This window comes from Nothobranchius furzeri, chromosome 13, assembly GCF_043380555.1.
Source record: "Nothobranchius furzeri strain GRZ-AD chromosome 13, NfurGRZ-RIMD1, whole genome shotgun sequence".
NCBI classification, from domain to species: Eukaryota; Metazoa; Chordata; class Actinopteri; order Cyprinodontiformes; family Nothobranchiidae; genus Nothobranchius; species Nothobranchius furzeri.
The window spans coordinates 37,549,872-37,567,095 of NC_091753.1; the positions used below are offsets into that span (position 1 = coordinate 37,549,872).

Genomic DNA, 17,224 nt, shown 5'->3' on the forward strand with positions numbered 1-17,224 from the left:
TTTTTAAAACAATTACTGATATGAATAATTTATTAATTCACTTTTAACAGCTCGATGAATTACCAACCCCACTCCGTCCATTAAAGAAAAAAATCCTTCAATTTCCCAAAAAAAATAACCCACCAGTTTCAGTCTCTTTCTGCATCCTAAAGCTTCTTTTCTGGATATTGTTTAAAAAAAAAGATCTGGTTTTATTAGTACGGTCAGTCCTCATTTTCACGTTGGTGGGAGGAGAAGCCCCCGTCGGCCCTTTTAATGTTTCACGGTTAAATTACAGGCTCTGCGTGAACGTGTTTCTGACGCAAGCTGGACCCGCCAGGGTCATCCGATAGCGGAGGTGGTGTTTCCACACGCTACAGGTAAATCCGGCCTTTAAAGGTTTCATCCAAACAGGTTTTCAGTGGAAAGCGTAGAGGAGAAGGAGAATGGTGCAAACACCGATCACAGTGCCGAGGATGAGAGAGTCCCGCCTCTTTCGAAGGTTGATTCGCTGGATGAGATTGTTGATGGTTGGGAAACGATCTAGAAGAATCTAGAGTTAAGGAACATCTCCATAATTAAAAAAATAAATAACAATAGTCTAATTTGTGCTTTTTAGTTTCATGGAAAAACTATGCTTTTCTAATTAAAGTAGAAATATTAAAGTAGGTTAATATTTAGTGACATCGTGAAGGATACTGGCCAGCGTGTTGACTCTGCTCTGTATGGATTTCAGCACACCCCTCTGGGAGGTCATGTTTTCCTTGGTCGCCATGGCAATGCTAAGGAAAGGAGAGAGTTAAATGGAAAAGTGGCAACACTAGCAAATGCTAAGAAATTCTGACTTCATTCTGGATTTATTTACACATATTTTCCAAGTAAAAGATGAAAATATCCTGTTTTCAATTTGTTTTGAGCTCTCCATTCATTTGCATGGACAAGGCGGGACTTATAAATGTTTACTGCAGCCAGCCACAAGGGGGCACCCCATTTATTTTGGCTTTATGTCCACTGTTTTGTGTCTAACCTATGTTGCTGCTGTTTACGCCATGAGTCAGACAGGTGAGCTTGATTTCTGAGAAACTGGACCTCCTCTTCCTCACGCTTTGAGTCTCAGCAACTCTCCAAGTGGGAAAGTGCCGCTGAGCAGTTTGCAGGAGAAGTTTCAGGCTCCATATTTGTCTCCTCTGGCATCTGTTATACCCGCTAATCAATAGATGACACCGAGCCCACTTTTAAAATGCTGCACTGATACATTATTGTTGGGGAGAACCCAAAGGTCCATGAGCTTCTTTTATTCCATTCTCCAAAATGCTGTTGATGTTTTTAAGCTGACTATGATGAACAAGTTGTGGGTGTTTCTTTGGCATGAAAGTACTGCTTTCTATCATGGTTCTGAAAGTAACCCTAATCCTTCAGAAAACAAATGTTGTATTAGATATTCAATTTGAAGAACCGCCTCCTGATTTTAAACTTTATGAGTGTGTGGGCGCAGGTGAGGACGCAGCCTCTCCTGTGTCTAGAGACTGCCGAGGGAAAACACCGCAGTCTTGGCCTGGAGCTGTGTTTTTGGGATCATGTTCTCCTCAGTCAGGAGGAAAGACTTTGTTGACTCAGGCTTTTTGTGTCTGTGTTAAACAGCTCATGAAAATCAGAGCTGGGAGATAAGGAGACACTGAACACCGTCAGATGACACTGGAGATTTTCACATTATGTGAGATTTGGACGAATTTAAAAGTAAGAATCTCACAAACTATTTAGGAGAATTTGTATGGAAGCCCTGCTTCAACAACAAAACCCATCAATCAGGCTGCTGTTTACCCCGGCTTTCCACGGGAGCCGTCAGCAGCACGTTACTGCAGCAGCACGTCATAGCTGCTGATAGGAACCGCTGTGGTCAACAGAACCTTTTCCACTGGAGCCGTCAGCAGCCGTCAGCAGCGCGAGTCGGCCGCGTCTCAGGAGCAGCATGTCGCGGCCTTTACGCGCCGGTTCTATTTCCTACGCGCGACGCCTCTGAAACGGGTCAAGTTCGACATTTTTGGGGAAGGAAAGACAGGAAATCGGACGCGGAAATGGAGAGAAGCTCCCGAGATTTTCAGAATAAAGAACGTACTGCCTTCCGGTCGCTTTACTTTAAAAAAGGTTACTAACTGTGCGGCCCCGTGAGAAGTTATCACCTAGCTAGCGGTCTCCTTTGTTTTTCAGGTCCGTATTGGCGATTATAAAACGGACAGAACATAAAAACACAAATATTTTGGAGTCATGTTGTAGTTTTCTCCTGCTTGTTGTTGTGTTTACTGACGAAGTCACTCGTGTGACTTCGTGCTCTGTCGGTGACAGTTGCTCCCCTGCTGATTCGCGTCTCGTGGGAAGGGCCAAGCAGCAGCTTACGCGAGCAAGACGTGCTGCTGCATTAACATGCTGCTGACGGCTCCCGTGGAAACCCGGGGTTAAGCAGCTCGCTCAAGAAACGTTTACGTGATGAAGTGACTGAAAATGAAGGAAAATCGGCAACATAACGGCAATGTTTTATGGAAATGGGGCCGAGGGATTGCAGTAGATGGATGATGGTATCAATCAGTGGTCCAGGGTTTTTTTAAGAGACAGCATCATCAGTTTTATGTGCTGATAATATTTTGTGACCAAAGGCAGACACAAGGCCCAAACGTTTAGCTGAATCATCACAATGATTTCCACAGAGACAATCATTAAATGTCAAAACCATTATGGTATGTTATCCAAGTTTTTAGATTAACAGACAAAAAAACCACATTAATCGCATGTTCAGATACACAATCATAACCTGTTTGTGTTTGAGAAAGATCTTACCTTATTGTGTCGTCCATCAGTCGGTCTGAGCTACAGATCAAAAACAGGATCAGAAAGAAGGATGCTGATTAGATACTGACGAGTGCAACAGTTTTTAGAAAGTTTTACACACACCATAAACTCTAGAGGTGTGTACTGGTAAGAATCTGGTGATACGATATCTATCACAATACAAGGAAGATGATAGAACAAATAGCTATACAAAATCCGGATTGAGTTTAATTGGAAAAGCCAGATGCTTCAGACACCTTTAGTATTATGACAAGATTTCGTAGTTACATCAGAAAAAAGGCGGTAAAAACAGCTGCCAACTAAAATAATCAAATATCAATTCAGTATCATTAACATGAAATATCGTGATATTTAGGTGTACAGAATTTTTCTTACATCCCTAATACACACATTACAATCGCACACCGATGTCTCATTAGCCTCGCTTTTAGATCATCAGTAATCAACAGAAAGTTCACAGATTAGAAACTGGCGCAGCACAAAATCAAAATTCATTCACGTGGCCAGGTGTGCGACAAAATATTTTTTTTACTATGATTGGGCCTGTCATCCACACAAACGTGAAGATACTGTATATGGTACCAAAAATGAGGATTTCAAAAACCAAACTGGATATTTGCAGCATTTGCTTATGGACACAAATAACCTTGGTTTACGGATTCATAATGTCATCACTATTGGCGGTTTTAAACGGGGGCCCACAGGGGCCCGGGCCCCTACAGAACCGGCCCTGGCCCCTGTGCTGAAGAGATCAGATTTTTTTTTTCCGGAGCTGCCTCGGAGACGGGAACTAATGCCCTGCAGCGTTTCACACAGAGCCTTAAGAGTGCAGCACTCTTTGGACAGAACTGTTTACTCTGTGGATTTTTGAATAAAAGATGAAAAATAGTTTAAATGGAACCCGTAGAAATTCTTGAGGATGACTAATGGAAAAGACGCTAAGAGACAAAGGTAAAAAAGCTCTGACGTCACATGTTCAACCTGTGTTTACACTATTTAAACATGACTATAGGTTCCTACTAGGGCTGGGCGATATGACGATTTTAGACCGTTTTACGATCTACACATCTGACGGTCTGTCATTTTTGAGAGACCGTTTTATCACGATTCACAGCTCTGCTGTTGAATTTCTGCCTCTGAATGAAAAGGGAACTTACCTCAGGCGAATGACACGCCTTTGTTTGACCCTTAACCAATCAGAGTGAGTCATAGTAATATATTAGTGCCCCGCTTGTTTTCACTTGTGTGTGAACAAACAAGGCTTCGCCGCGGCTGAGCGACACGTTCCGAAGAGGAACGCTGGGTTTCCTTAGCGCACGGCGCTAACAACTTAGCGACGTGACATGTCTCGGAGAAAGCGTAAAAACACGTTGGACGCTTCTTCTGAAGCAGGAAAATAACACCGCTTCTTAAGCAGAGCACGACGTCGCCTCGGCTCGTCCACCCTCTGCCGAGCCGGTGTCGGTACCGGACTGAGCTCGGTCACTGGGTCGCTGGAGCTGCCCAGTGACTGCCTGATGGAAAACCAGCGGGTTTCATCAGACTCGTAAAGTTTCTTGCTTTTGTTAGGGACCTCTGTATTTTACCGCTCCCTCCTGCAGTCTTCCCCTTTTACAATTTAAAATGATTCTGTAAACTCCGTGTATCAATAGAAACAATCTCTGCCAGCTGCAGTAAATGTAGTCTCCAAATAATAAGAGGTGCATTCATCTGTGTGTCTCCTTTGATCTGCATTAGTGATATTCTCAGCACCAGAACAGGGAAGCAAAGAAAGATTCCTGAGTTTGTTAGTAATTTTATTTATTAGGTGCATCTAACCTGTTCTATTTTTCTCTGAAATGAGATCAAATCAGTGCTTCTATGGGTTGTCTCCAATCTGCACTGGAAAATTTTACTTTATTTAGAGACTTGTTGCAGAAAATATTCAGAATGCGCAGTTATTTGCTACCACAAGCGATCTCTGGTCCAGCCGCGCATCAGAGCCGTATTTGAGCTTAACTATCCACTACATGAGCAACTGGGAGCTACATAGTATTTTGAACAAGTTAATGTTTGCACAATATGTTTGCAATTGACATGTTTGCACTTTAAATATGTTTACGATTTTAATTCATGTTAAGTTACTTGAAAAACGAGAAAAACTGATTTTTGTAATTGTTTCTCTCGGGGCTTTTATCATCTCTGGTGTGAGTTTAAAATATAAGTGTGTTAGCACTGTGTTGATTATCCCTAATATGAATAAATGTTTATTTATTCAATGTTTCTCTTCTTTAATACGCAATTGAAGTTATGCTATTCATGGATAAAAAAATCGTGATAAAATCGAAATCGTGATAAAATATTGGAAAAATCGTGATATTCTATTTTTGCCATATCGCCCAGCCCTAGTTCCTACCCTCTTCTGTTTTACATATCATCTTTCAAACTTTACGATTAGAAAAAGCACGAATGCATTTATAATAACAAGCAGCTATACTTGCTTTGGGATCCTAATTAGAACAAAAATATTGAAGGTAGCTATGCTGGATGAGACTTCTTGGGTCTTTACTGACTTTTATGATGATTTGTATCTTAGTTAGCATTATTGATTTAAAAAGGGCCCTGATGTTTGTACCAATACTAACATCATATTAAAGTTTACATAACATTTTAAATGCCATGTCATGGCTAAAGCTGGCACAATAGGCAGATAATTTATTCTCCCTTTTCAGCACACAGTTTTAGTCTGGTTCTGTCAGCATTATATTAAAAACAAAACTAAAAAGTTAACACCTACTTCTGCCCAAAAATGGCACTAATTCATTTTAATTTGTTTTCAATTTTTATTTTAAAGTAATTTTCTTTACATTTGAGGACATTGAGTGTAAATAAATAGACTATGGACTCTTTCTGGTCCTCAGATTGTATTTTATCTATGTATGGTGGTTTAATTTTAGCTGTGCTACAGGTCTGCTGGTATATCTTTGTATATGACTTTGAATTACCATTAGAAAAAAAAGTGTTTTAGCATTTAAGTAATGTTTTTGTTTGAAAAGTAATTTTTCAATAGGGAAAAATAGGATCCTTTACAGGACATAATGCAACAGAGGATGATCTGAAGAGAAAACTCATGCACTTAAACACTTAAGTGAGTTGGTTTTTACGGAAATAAGATCGCGAGATCCTGAAGTCCACATCTAATGGGTACGGCTGATTGCTACCATCACATGTATCCATATGGAAACTTCTGTGGTTTCAGCTCTTAGTGGCTTCCTTCCATTTGCCTCACCAGTTGTGTTTTTGCTGCAATCATTAAATCGCTCATTAGCTTCCTGCTAATTGCCCTTCCCAGTGTGATGAATGAACCACCCACCCTAACCACATGCTTTCTTCTCTTCTTCCATTCACAAGTAACGGTGTGTGGAGTCAGCTAATCTGCTTAAAGCCGTTTTTTATTTGAACAAACATCAGGTTAAAAAATCATTATGACTTTATTGATATAACTGAAACGTGGCACGACCACAAAGATCAGGAGGGACACATCGTGGCTGCTTCAACATGTTAACAATATTCGGACATGTCTTCACATCATAGCCTTTCAAAATTTTAATTTCCCAGCACCTACTGGTTTTTTTTTTTACGTGATTAAGTTTGGAAAACATTTGTCAACAATTTTTGTTTTTGTCACATGGATAAAAGTAAACTATATCTAACGCATTAAAACTTAATTTTTTTATTTCAAATCATCTTGAGCCACCTGTACTAAAATGACCCTTTACAGGGTGAATAAATAAAACTCCCCTCCTCTCCTTGTGGATAAATTTGGATAAATTGGCCATTTGCAACTTGAGCCTTAAAGGTTCGCTGCCCTGAAGTCTTTTTCTGTATCTCACAAAAAAAACGTAACGTTTAACACCAATCCATGTTTACACCTCAGAACAGACAAGCTAGAGATGGTTGGCATCAACTGTATGATGTGCATCATGGCGGAGCTTTTGAAGAAAGATAACTTTTATCCAATGAAACAAAAAATAGTAAAAGAACTGCTGACCCTAACAGTCTCACTCAAGGTCTGATGAAGGAACCTGGCGGCTGCATTCCTCACTGTCTACTTGAAGCTCCTACAGGACTTTACAGTTATAAGCTACAATAATCATATGTGTTGAATTAACAAGATGTTTAAATCAAATGTTTAAATATTCTGTGCTTAAACCAATGTTGGCTTTAAAATGAGCATTGCTCTTACAATGATCCCTTTCAGATCTTATGATCAGTATGTGTTTGATTTAACAACATAGTCATTATCTACACAATTATACACATTACAATAAGATACTCATTAAGGTTAATATTCACCTCACATGAGAGTTTTAAAGATTCTCATTCACAAAGTGTTAAAACATCTTTGTATCTGTAGACGGCGTGGCTTTCTGAGGAATGCTTGTTAAAGTGCTTAAAACGTGGCAAATTCTGATTTGCCAAACTTGGCCAAAACTCATAACAATGTGGTTTACTAAAACAAGAATCACTTCCCGATTAATTCAGTTTCTAGCTGACACTCAAACTGGCCAATTTGGGAACAAGGATTTTTGAAACCATCCTCTCCTTTGACCTCCAGTCAAAGCCTCTGCAACGCTGCGGCTGACACCAGACAAATGGCTCTTTTCAGAGACAAGCAAACAGCAGCCTTAGACGTAATAAGCATTCCAGTTTCCTGCCTTTTCCTGAAGGATCTCAGACTAGACGACTCCTATCAGAGATATCTACAGGTTCCTGATATCAGAGGTTCACTCCACCGGCAGTGACCACCGACTCCCTGGATCACACGAGAACCTCCACACAAAGGGTGCGTAGACTTGGCACAGATTGCGTCGGATGGTTTTTAAATAAACAAATCTGTAGTTTACTCAATAAACAGCCAATACACTTTTACAACCCCGACTTCAACTTTTCTCTCAGACACAAAAGAATGGTTTTGCTAAGACATCTAGCTTCCATTACAACATTTCACACATCACTTTAAATCACCTCATATCCATTACACCACATCTCATTATTCATATCTTGTCATGTATAATTACTAGTTTAGGAAAAATAATTAAATTCATTTTATAAACTATATCCCTGACTGTCTGAATTAATACGAAGTGTGTTTATGGTCCCTAAAAAAAGCAAAGAACACTAGAATCTTCTGATTAAACATTCAAAGATCAATCAGGTTGATATTTCATATTTATATGGAATCATCACATCTTATTGGTGACAATTCAATTCACTACAATTCAAATTCTGTCTGATTTCAGCTAAAATTTGCTTTATTTTGCAATCCAGTCTCTCACCCAAAGATCAAGATGTAGATTGCAAAACTGTTCATATGTACTTTTATCTTTGCATTTTTTAAAATATACTAAAAAGAGAGGTCAGACTGGTAAGCACTAAATAATCTAGATATATGGTAAATAAGCCATTCAATGAAGTTGGAGACTACAACTTCACTTTATTTACATTTAAATTTGCTCCATGTCACACTGACGCACCTGCTCTGCCAAATAAAATAAAAGAACACGACACAGGAAGTGCTCATCAGAGTGGCATCAACCCTTAGAGCTGCTCTAGTATGAACTTTTAATGGAGCGGCTCCTCCATTGCCTCTAGTTTATTCATGAAGACTAACAATGCAGAAATGGTAAAAACGAAGAAACATCTGAGAAAGACGGCAGCTCTGATAGCTAAACAGGACCAAGTTAGACTTTAAAACGATCACTTGTGAACGAGGTTCTATTCTAAATCGAAGCACGTCACCTACCGGAGATATTTGCAGATTAAGTGCAGGACAAGCATTTATGTTTTGGGTGATAATTTACCACATCCACTGGTGCCGGGACAGAAATTTTAATTCAAAGACACAAATTCATTAATAAATTCTAGAAAAATCTTGGAACTGTAAAGAAAACAAAACCTGATCAGATTTCTCGAATCTTCTTTCTTTCAAGCTATTTTTACTGATTATGGTGATAAAAAGTTGAAACAAAACACAATAATTCTTGACCTATTTTTTACCTTTCCATCTCCGCTAGCAGTTGGGAGAAAACCAACCAAAATGACTTAAAGATTTTATTTCTCATTTGTAAATAACTCGACAGGGTAATCACGTCATTTGTAGTTTATTCGTAGTTTATGTGAGTCGGTAAGCTTTGAGTCCTGCTGACATTCAATTTTCCTCTCCACACAGGGTGCATCTCACACCTCATGCACGCGCACGCACGCACACACACGCACACACACACACACACACACACCAGGACTTACCAACCAACAAGCTGCTCCACTTCAAACTGAGCCAAATGATTTAAACTAGTAAAGTTCATGAGACTTTCTGCATCACAATGAAAGAGACTTCTTTTCAAAGCTTTGAGATGCAAAGAAATGACGTAATGGGAAATCTGTTGTAATATAATAAAAATATAACATAACATTTAAAAGGCAGTACCAGAAAAGTAAGTAAATATCATAAATATTACAAAAAGAAACACACTTACTTCTAATATGGTTGAAAGGAAAAGCACAAGTGCTATAAATGATGCCAAGACTCAGTGATGTGATTTTTGTTTCATTTCACATCACCAACCACATGGTCTGGAATTTATTCTACCAATAACATCTGGGGTTGAATCAACTAATAAAAATCTGCTAAATTAATCCAAAATAAATTCCTTTGTAAATGACAAAAAAAAAACATACTTTCTCAGATGCTCGTGCTCCTTTAGAAACAGCTCTGTTCTTCTGTTGTTGACCCCAGAACCACTTTTATACGACCTGAAATGACAAAAATAAAAATGACTCTTTAAATAAACTCAATCTTTGGGGTTTGTGTCATGAGACAGAATAAATACACCTATCTAATAACAGTGATACTTGTACTAGTTAAACATAATCAGGGTAAAGAGCACTCTACAGGCTACTCCTGTTACTTTTAACAACAACAGCTTTAATTCTTTACAGTCGAGATGTGGACAGGCTTCAGTGGTTCACACAAACTAGCTGAGGATTATTTATCTGCTCCACTGACAGGAAGTACTAAATTAGCTGCTGGGCTTTAGCGAGTGTGTGTCAGTAACACTGCGCTATGCCACTGACTCAGGGAAAACTGTGACAGACACATTCAATAGTTACAGCATGTTTTAATGCTTTACTAATCTGTCATACGTTCAGGTTTAGTTGAATAAACCCAAACAATCTCAGACTCACGAAGCAGAAATGATAAAACAGTTTCTCCTCCAACAGAGCTTTATGGGGCCGGGCTAATAAACAAATGCATCACATCCATTATCTTCTGCCTGACGCTACTAGATACGAGCATTTCTAAACACGACTCAATCCCGTGGGTTTCTTCTCCTTTAACACAGCCCCACCTTCTTGTTTGCAGAGTGAGATAATGAGAGAGAGAACTAAGTGCACATGTATGCCATCAACATGCTACCCCACCCAGTCTACAGCAACAATACAACCATGAACAGTTCACGAATACCATAAACAAACAAGTATGGTACAAAGCCTTGGTTTTGGACCATCTACCCCAGCAGAAGGGTGAGTGGGAAGAGCTGAAATGCTGTTGAAAAGGGCACCGATGTAAATCACAGCCTAATTGTCATTTTAGTGGCTGACATTTAGAATCAGAGCGGCACAACGAGAGTTACACTCTGCTGCTGTGATGATGAATGGTCCAGCTGCACACAGGAGGAGTGTCCGTGTGACCAAGTATGGATCTGACAGCATCCGTTCAGCCTCTGGTCAGACAAGGCTCATTTTGTGTGTGTGTGTGTGTGTGTGTGTGTGTGTGTGTGTGTGTGTGTGTGTGTGTGTGTGTGTGTGTGTGTGTGTGTGTGTGTGTGTGCGTGCGTGCGTGCGTGCGTGTGCGTGCGTGCGTGCGTGCGTGCGCGCGCGCTATGATTTATTTCAAGATCAGGGTGAATATTTGTGTGTGTGCAGCATTAGACCCGGATAGATTATGGCCCTGATCTCCACTGCCCTCTGGCGGCCAAAAGGAGAACAGCCATTGCAAATAAGGTGAACTCAGCGATCACCAGGCAGGAGGCAGGGGACACCCTGGACAGATCAATAGTCCATCACCAAGCCCCACAGAGACAAATCACCAGCCACACACTCACTAACACCTATTTTAGTTGCCAGTTAACCTAACATCCGTGTTTTTGGTTTGTGCCGGCATGCAGCTCCGTCACAGGATCAGTTCCAAGAAAAACCTAAACTAAAATTCTAATTCAAAAATACTTAATTAATTAAAAATGGTTATTTTTAGTCCTGATATGCATAACTCGGGCTTCAATAATCATGAAACTATATGGTTCTCATGTTCTTATGGTGCTAAGACTGGAAAATAAAACAGGGCTTTTTTGATTCTTTGTTTTTCACAATTTTGTTCTCTTTATGGCAAGATTATATAATTTCATTGAAGCGGGGGTTAAATGAGAAATATCGGAGTTTCACATTCAGGGTGAATGTGAAAATAGGGGTTTCTAGCCACATTTCCTGCATTACCTACTGAAAGAAAACAGACGGGGAAACGCTGGGTTAGAAAATCCACACAGATCTACGTCACACTATGACTCACAAATATTGGCTCATAACAGGGAAGACTGTGTTTAGGAGAGAGCAGAGCGCGTCTCAGCTAGTAAAAGCTAACCGTTACCACACATCGGAACTGCTTAAGGCTTCTGCTACTTGTGGAGGTAAAACATCAACTTTGCATTTTTACCCAAGAAAGAAAAGTGAACGGAGGCAGTGGAAGAGTTGCATTGCTGCTAGCCAATCAGAGAAAATATGTTTGCATATCATGAATATCAATGAGTAAGATGCTAAATTGTTCCATTTTCTGCCCCCTACTCGTCTGACCAACTTATACTTCCTGCAATAGGAGCAAAAGAGCTTTTTGTACTGAAAATAACTCACAAGATCCTCATTTATACTAGAAGCCACAGTAGATTTATGGAGATAACGAGTGTGTGACAACTTTAAAGATCAATAAAAACAAAGTAAGCTATCAGGCGAGAACAAAGTTGGTTCTTTATGTATATTTAGAAGCTGAAAAGCAGCTCATGGCTTTTCTAAAACTTCCAGGTGTAAAAAATATAAAACCAGTTGCTACTTTGATTTAACTGGAAGCCATTTCCCACCTGAAACTGCTTTATGATGGGAAAGCTTTCAATCAAAGCTCTGTTTTCTTAAAATGTTGCATAAAATTACATGAAAGTTTGAGTGTTTTCTAAAAATCTGAAAGAGTAAACTGGTCTCCAAACTTAGGTCAGACGACTACACTTTTAACGTTTCACCTGCAAAACTAATGAAAACATAGCACATCTTTGTCATGAGGTCTGAGCCCTTCTCAGGAACACAACATTTAAATAAACTAAATCATGACAAACACTTTGAGTATATCAATAAGTGGCTAATAGAGTATGGCAGAAGTGTGCCAGTACGAGGCCTCTGCCCCAGATGGATGGAGAGGATCAATGGGAATCCTGCAGCGCTCACTGTACGCCCACTGCTGCATCTTAACAAATCAATACGTCATTACATGAAAAGAAAAACCCTCAGGAGTCGTGATCCCATTTTACATTCACTCACAGCTGAGCTGATCTGAAGACACTTTCTCAATGAAGAGACAAGGAGGTCAGAAATCTTCAAACCGCTTCAAACAAAACATTTCTCAAGTGAGACAAAACTTGAACGTTCTTCTAAAGACTTGGGTCTGAAACGTCTCAACTCCTTCAAAATGATTTAACAGTTCTTAAATTTAGCACTCGTTAACAACAAAAGAAAGGCTTCACAGGACAATAACGAATGTTGAGTGGATACTCACTCGATGTCTTTCCTGACAGAACCTAGAAGATCTTCCCTTTCTCGGATGGCCAGAAAGTTGCCTTTGGTTTTGTGAAACTCGTGCGTGTAATCCTGAACGGAAACAGGAATAAACAACAAGGAAACACCAAGTAATCAAAACTACCAAAAAGACGAACAAGAAGCAGAAAGGATTGTGATGAATGACGGTGAAACCTGCAGAATGTCTCGGTGTCTCTGGAGGGTGTGCATCAGCGCAGCGTTGAGAGAAGCTGTTCCCGGGGTGTTTGTGTACTCGGCCATCTTGTCGTTTACCACCGTCAGCTGAAGGAGATGTTGGAGATGAGTGGATGGAACAAGAAGAATTAAGGCATCAGAACCAATAAAACCAATAAAAACTTACACTAAATCTGAACACAAATAGCTATAAAAAGGCTAAATATCCAAATTATGGGCCATTCCCATGTGTACCGGGTCGGCCCGGGCCGGGTAGCGTAGGTTGTTTACATATCAGGGTGGCCTGGTATTTCTCCGGGCCAACCAAGGCTCATTCTCAGCCCTCTTCTCGAGGGGGTCTGCTTCAGGCCGACCAGGGCCAACACACCCACTGCTGACAGCAAATTCACACCTTCCATTAGAGCAAGCCTCTGATTGGTGGGTAGAATCAGCCCACATGGGCTTAAGACGAATCAACCGGGCCAGGCTGGGGCCGACTGGGGCTACCCGGCCCAGGCCGACCCGGTACAGAAGGGAATGGCCCATTATAGAACATTGCTTCAATCTGTGGCCAATATTACTTCTTTTTGTAACTTTACTTGCAATAAAGTCTATTTCATTAGAACATAAATTTCCATACAAGATCACTTTTTGGCTTCTGCAACACCAGACTGGAATATTTCTGACAAAGTGGTCCATGCAAATCAGCTCACTTATCAATGTCAGGATATCTGGATCTTCCTCACCCTTCATGAAGAGAACAGCCTACCTTGGCCAGCAGCTGCTCGATCTCCACAGACATGGTGTCGAACATCCTGTCCTGGCTGGAGTTGTTTAGTAGCGGGGTGGTGTCTGAACTTTAGATGGAAATACGAGAAAGTCATCTTAAAGATGTTCATCTCACTTTAAAGGTAAAAGTGTGAATAACAAAACACATAGATGACAAGTGACATTTAAAAACACTGCAGAAAACTGGAATTATTTTTCCCAGCATGGACTCAATCCAGCAGCATTCCATGTCCTAGATGACTGACAGGCTTTGGCAAATCATAAAATTAATTAGGGTTTATTTTATGTTTGCTTTGATTTGATTTATACTGCAATTGGATTGAGAACTCTCCTTGTACAGAAAATAAATTTCTTCAAAAGACAAGAAAAATCCAGTCACTGTTTTTTGAAAAATACTCTTAAAATTATCTTAAACTGAAAAAACTGGGAACAAACTATGTTGATGTAATGCAGCAAAGATTTTACTGAATTTACAGAAGAGCTGCATCAAACATTTACATACTATTATCCAAAACACTTTCTGCATCACATCTATGTCATCACAATAATTATTTTAAAGATTATAAAAGATTATGAGATCATTTTGAAAATAGTTGATTTATACTTGTTCTTTTGGTCGTTTGAAATAAGTAGCTTAATTACCCGTTTCCTGTCTTGGTCACGTATTGATCAGAACTTTTTCCCATTTCCAAACACTTTAACTTGCTAGGAACAAAATATCTAGGCTGTGTTGCAACTACAGCTATATAACACAGTTAAACCATTTAAAAAATATTTATTTAAGAAGTAGAGAGATATTTCTGTTCCTCTTATTCACAAACTACCTCAAATATTATCGCCAGGATGTGGCTGAATAGTATTTTAGATGGGGCAGAAATTAACTGTGCACGATCATAACATTTCAAGATCCTGGCTCTGGTCTATAGGGCCTTACATGGACAAGCACCATCTTACATTGGTGATCTTCTTAGTCCCTACACCCCCAGCAGGTCCCTGAGGTCCAGTGATCAGACTACTGGTTGTGCAGCACACCAGGCTAAAGACCAAAGGTGACAGATCATTTGCTGCTGTGGCCCCCAGACTCTGGAACTCTCTCCCCCTGAGCCTGAGATCAGTGGACTCAGTGGTCTCCTTTAAACTCACCTGTTCAGGCTGGCTTTTGTGTGATCTTCATCACCACCCTCTCCTTGTTCTGCTCTTTCTACCAATTCCACCTTTCCTGGGATCCACTGATTTCCTCTTTTTTATATGGTAAATGGTAAATTATACATTTTCTCTTTCCCTTTCCTTACATTTTTAAATGACAATTATTTATTTTTCTCATTTTTATGACTTTTTTTTTTTTGCTTAATTTTTGTTCTTGTGAAACTACTCGTGATTTTTATCAAGAGAGACCCGATATAAAAGATCATTTTCTTTCTTTCTTCTTTCAAGAAGCAACTGAAAACAAGACATTAAGGAAGACATGTGTCTTGGTCAGCAGTTTTTGATAAATTTGGAAATTATTTTGTTAATAAAAGCCCAGCATTACAACTTTTGACTACTGTGATGATTATTTTAGCAAATCAAAAACATCTGGATGTTCGGTTTCTGGTATTCAATCAAATTAAAAAGTAGATAAACTCTTTATAGTCAGAGCTATATATTCATTTTAAAAAATAGCCCTGACTACCTCTAAATGTTGGATGAATACAACCCTATCCCTTAAGCCAAACATTTCCATCTGTGATTGTCTTAGTGTTTCATAAGTATGTATAAAAAACTTTGCTAACCAAACTTAAGAAACCAATTTGTTCTACCCCTAAATTACAAGAATGAAATTATAGAAATATCATCTGGCTCCTAATTGGAAACTACTTCATTTTGTCTATTGATGAAAATAAGTAACAAAAGTGTGTCTTTACTATAAACTATAAGGAACTAGAGACAGCTTAACTGAATTCAAGTTGTCATTGCATTACATCTAGTAGTAAGAATGGAAGCAGGTGTTTATTTTCAGGTGTGATCGTGATTAATCTTACGTTTCTCCTCGACGTCCATCCCTGGAGCTGCTGTAGCTGGTGCAAAGTTTACTGAAGGAGACCAGTTTCAGGTCCAGCTCATTCTCCAGCTGCCTTGCCTGTTTTCTCAAGTCTGCAACAAAAATTTCATGATTAGTGGTTCAAGTTTTACAGTTTTGATAGCGAGACATGGGAAGAAAGGTTTATGCCATTTATTTGTAGCTCTTCATATTATCTAGTTAAATGGAAAATACTTATTTATATATATACATATAAAAATGTGTGTGTGTGTGTGTGTGTGTTTATTATTGGTATTATTATTGAAGTTCTCCACATTTAGTTGATGGTTGTAGCCCCTTGTTGTTTTCATTTCTGATGTAAAAACTTTCATATAAAACACAACTGAAGCAACGTCTGACGTTTTAAGCTAAATATAAAGCTAAACCGGGAGAACAGCCTAAACCTATCTGCTCAATGGCATCCAGCGAAGGTAGGCTTGATGTTAAGGGCTGATAAGTCTATCAAAGGAACGAGGCGGATTTAACAGCTTAAGGAGCAACACCAACTTCTGAGTAACATGACGATGTGTTAGCTTGTTGGTGGGAGCGGGCTGTTGGTCTAGGGGTCACGTACAAACAATAAAACTACACAAAGACGGCCACAAGTTCCCTCTCACGTTATGTGAACGGCACAAGTGGGTACTGCGTTTAATAACAGCTGGAAACTGAATAATAATATTCGCTCCTTACCCTCCCAGTAAGTGCTGCTTCCTATTCCTGCCATCTTTGTTGTTCTGCGACGTCAGCCTCAATTTTAGGTCACGTGACGTAAGGAGACGCACGATATAGGGCTTTTGTCGCCCTCGGTTGAGACTGCAAGGTACGGCAGGCTCTTTCATTCCATGCGTTGCTCAAAGTTACGAAGTTAGTTAGATCAAATCAGCTCATTGTTTATTCTGTAAAAATTTAAATTATGTCCAGATAAAATAATTTTAGAGTGCAATGCAACCCTTTGATGAAAACTCTTGTGTGTCTTTTATATATCTCAATCTGTTTGTTGCAGTTGTTAACAGCATTATTTTCTTGCCATGCTAGAAAAATAAATAAATAAATGGTTTTGTTCTTAAATACAAAATGTTGTCATGAAAGTTTTTGTTTGTTTTGTGGTTTTATTAAAAAACATTGGTAAAATTGTAAAATTTTTCATTTTTTCTAAATCTCAACACAGATAAATGACCCTCTTTTCTCAGTTTCTGACATCAAAAGTTACATTCCAAGAGCACAATTAAATTTCCAAGTAAACTGTTTGCAATGGACCGGTTAAAACTTAATACATAAATACTGTCATTTTAAAAACGAGGTCATTTTAAATCACGATGGAAAAGTGAAGAACAAACAGGTGGTTAGTAAGGTCAAAATTAAAAATAGATTATCTTTTGTCTTTTTAATGTTTGGTTTCTGCATGTACAGCTTACAATCTTCTTCCTGTTCTCGGAAAGGATGTACCCTTTTTTCTCTTTCTCCTCTTTGCCTGCCAGACTCGTCCTCCAGGAGCAGTCTGGC

General features: G+C 39.3%; 1 protein-coding gene across 1 annotated transcript; it reads right to left on the reverse strand.

Moving 5' to 3' along the window:
- Window positions 1-16,495, reverse strand: gosr1 (golgi SNAP receptor complex member 1). Its single transcript, XM_015951638.3, has 9 exons — window positions 16,412-16,495; window positions 15,684-15,795; window positions 13,643-13,730; window positions 12,874-12,981; window positions 12,680-12,771; window positions 9,544-9,618; window positions 2,812-2,841; window positions 679-761; window positions 1-522 (listed from the first exon to the last, which is right to left on the reverse strand). Exons 1-9 carry the CDS (start codon window positions 16,443-16,445, stop codon window positions 398-400), a joined length of 747 nt encoding a protein of 248 aa, XP_015807124.1. The 5' UTR covers window positions 16,446-16,495; the 3' UTR covers window positions 1-397.
- Window positions 16,496-17,224: the final 729 nt, after the last annotated feature.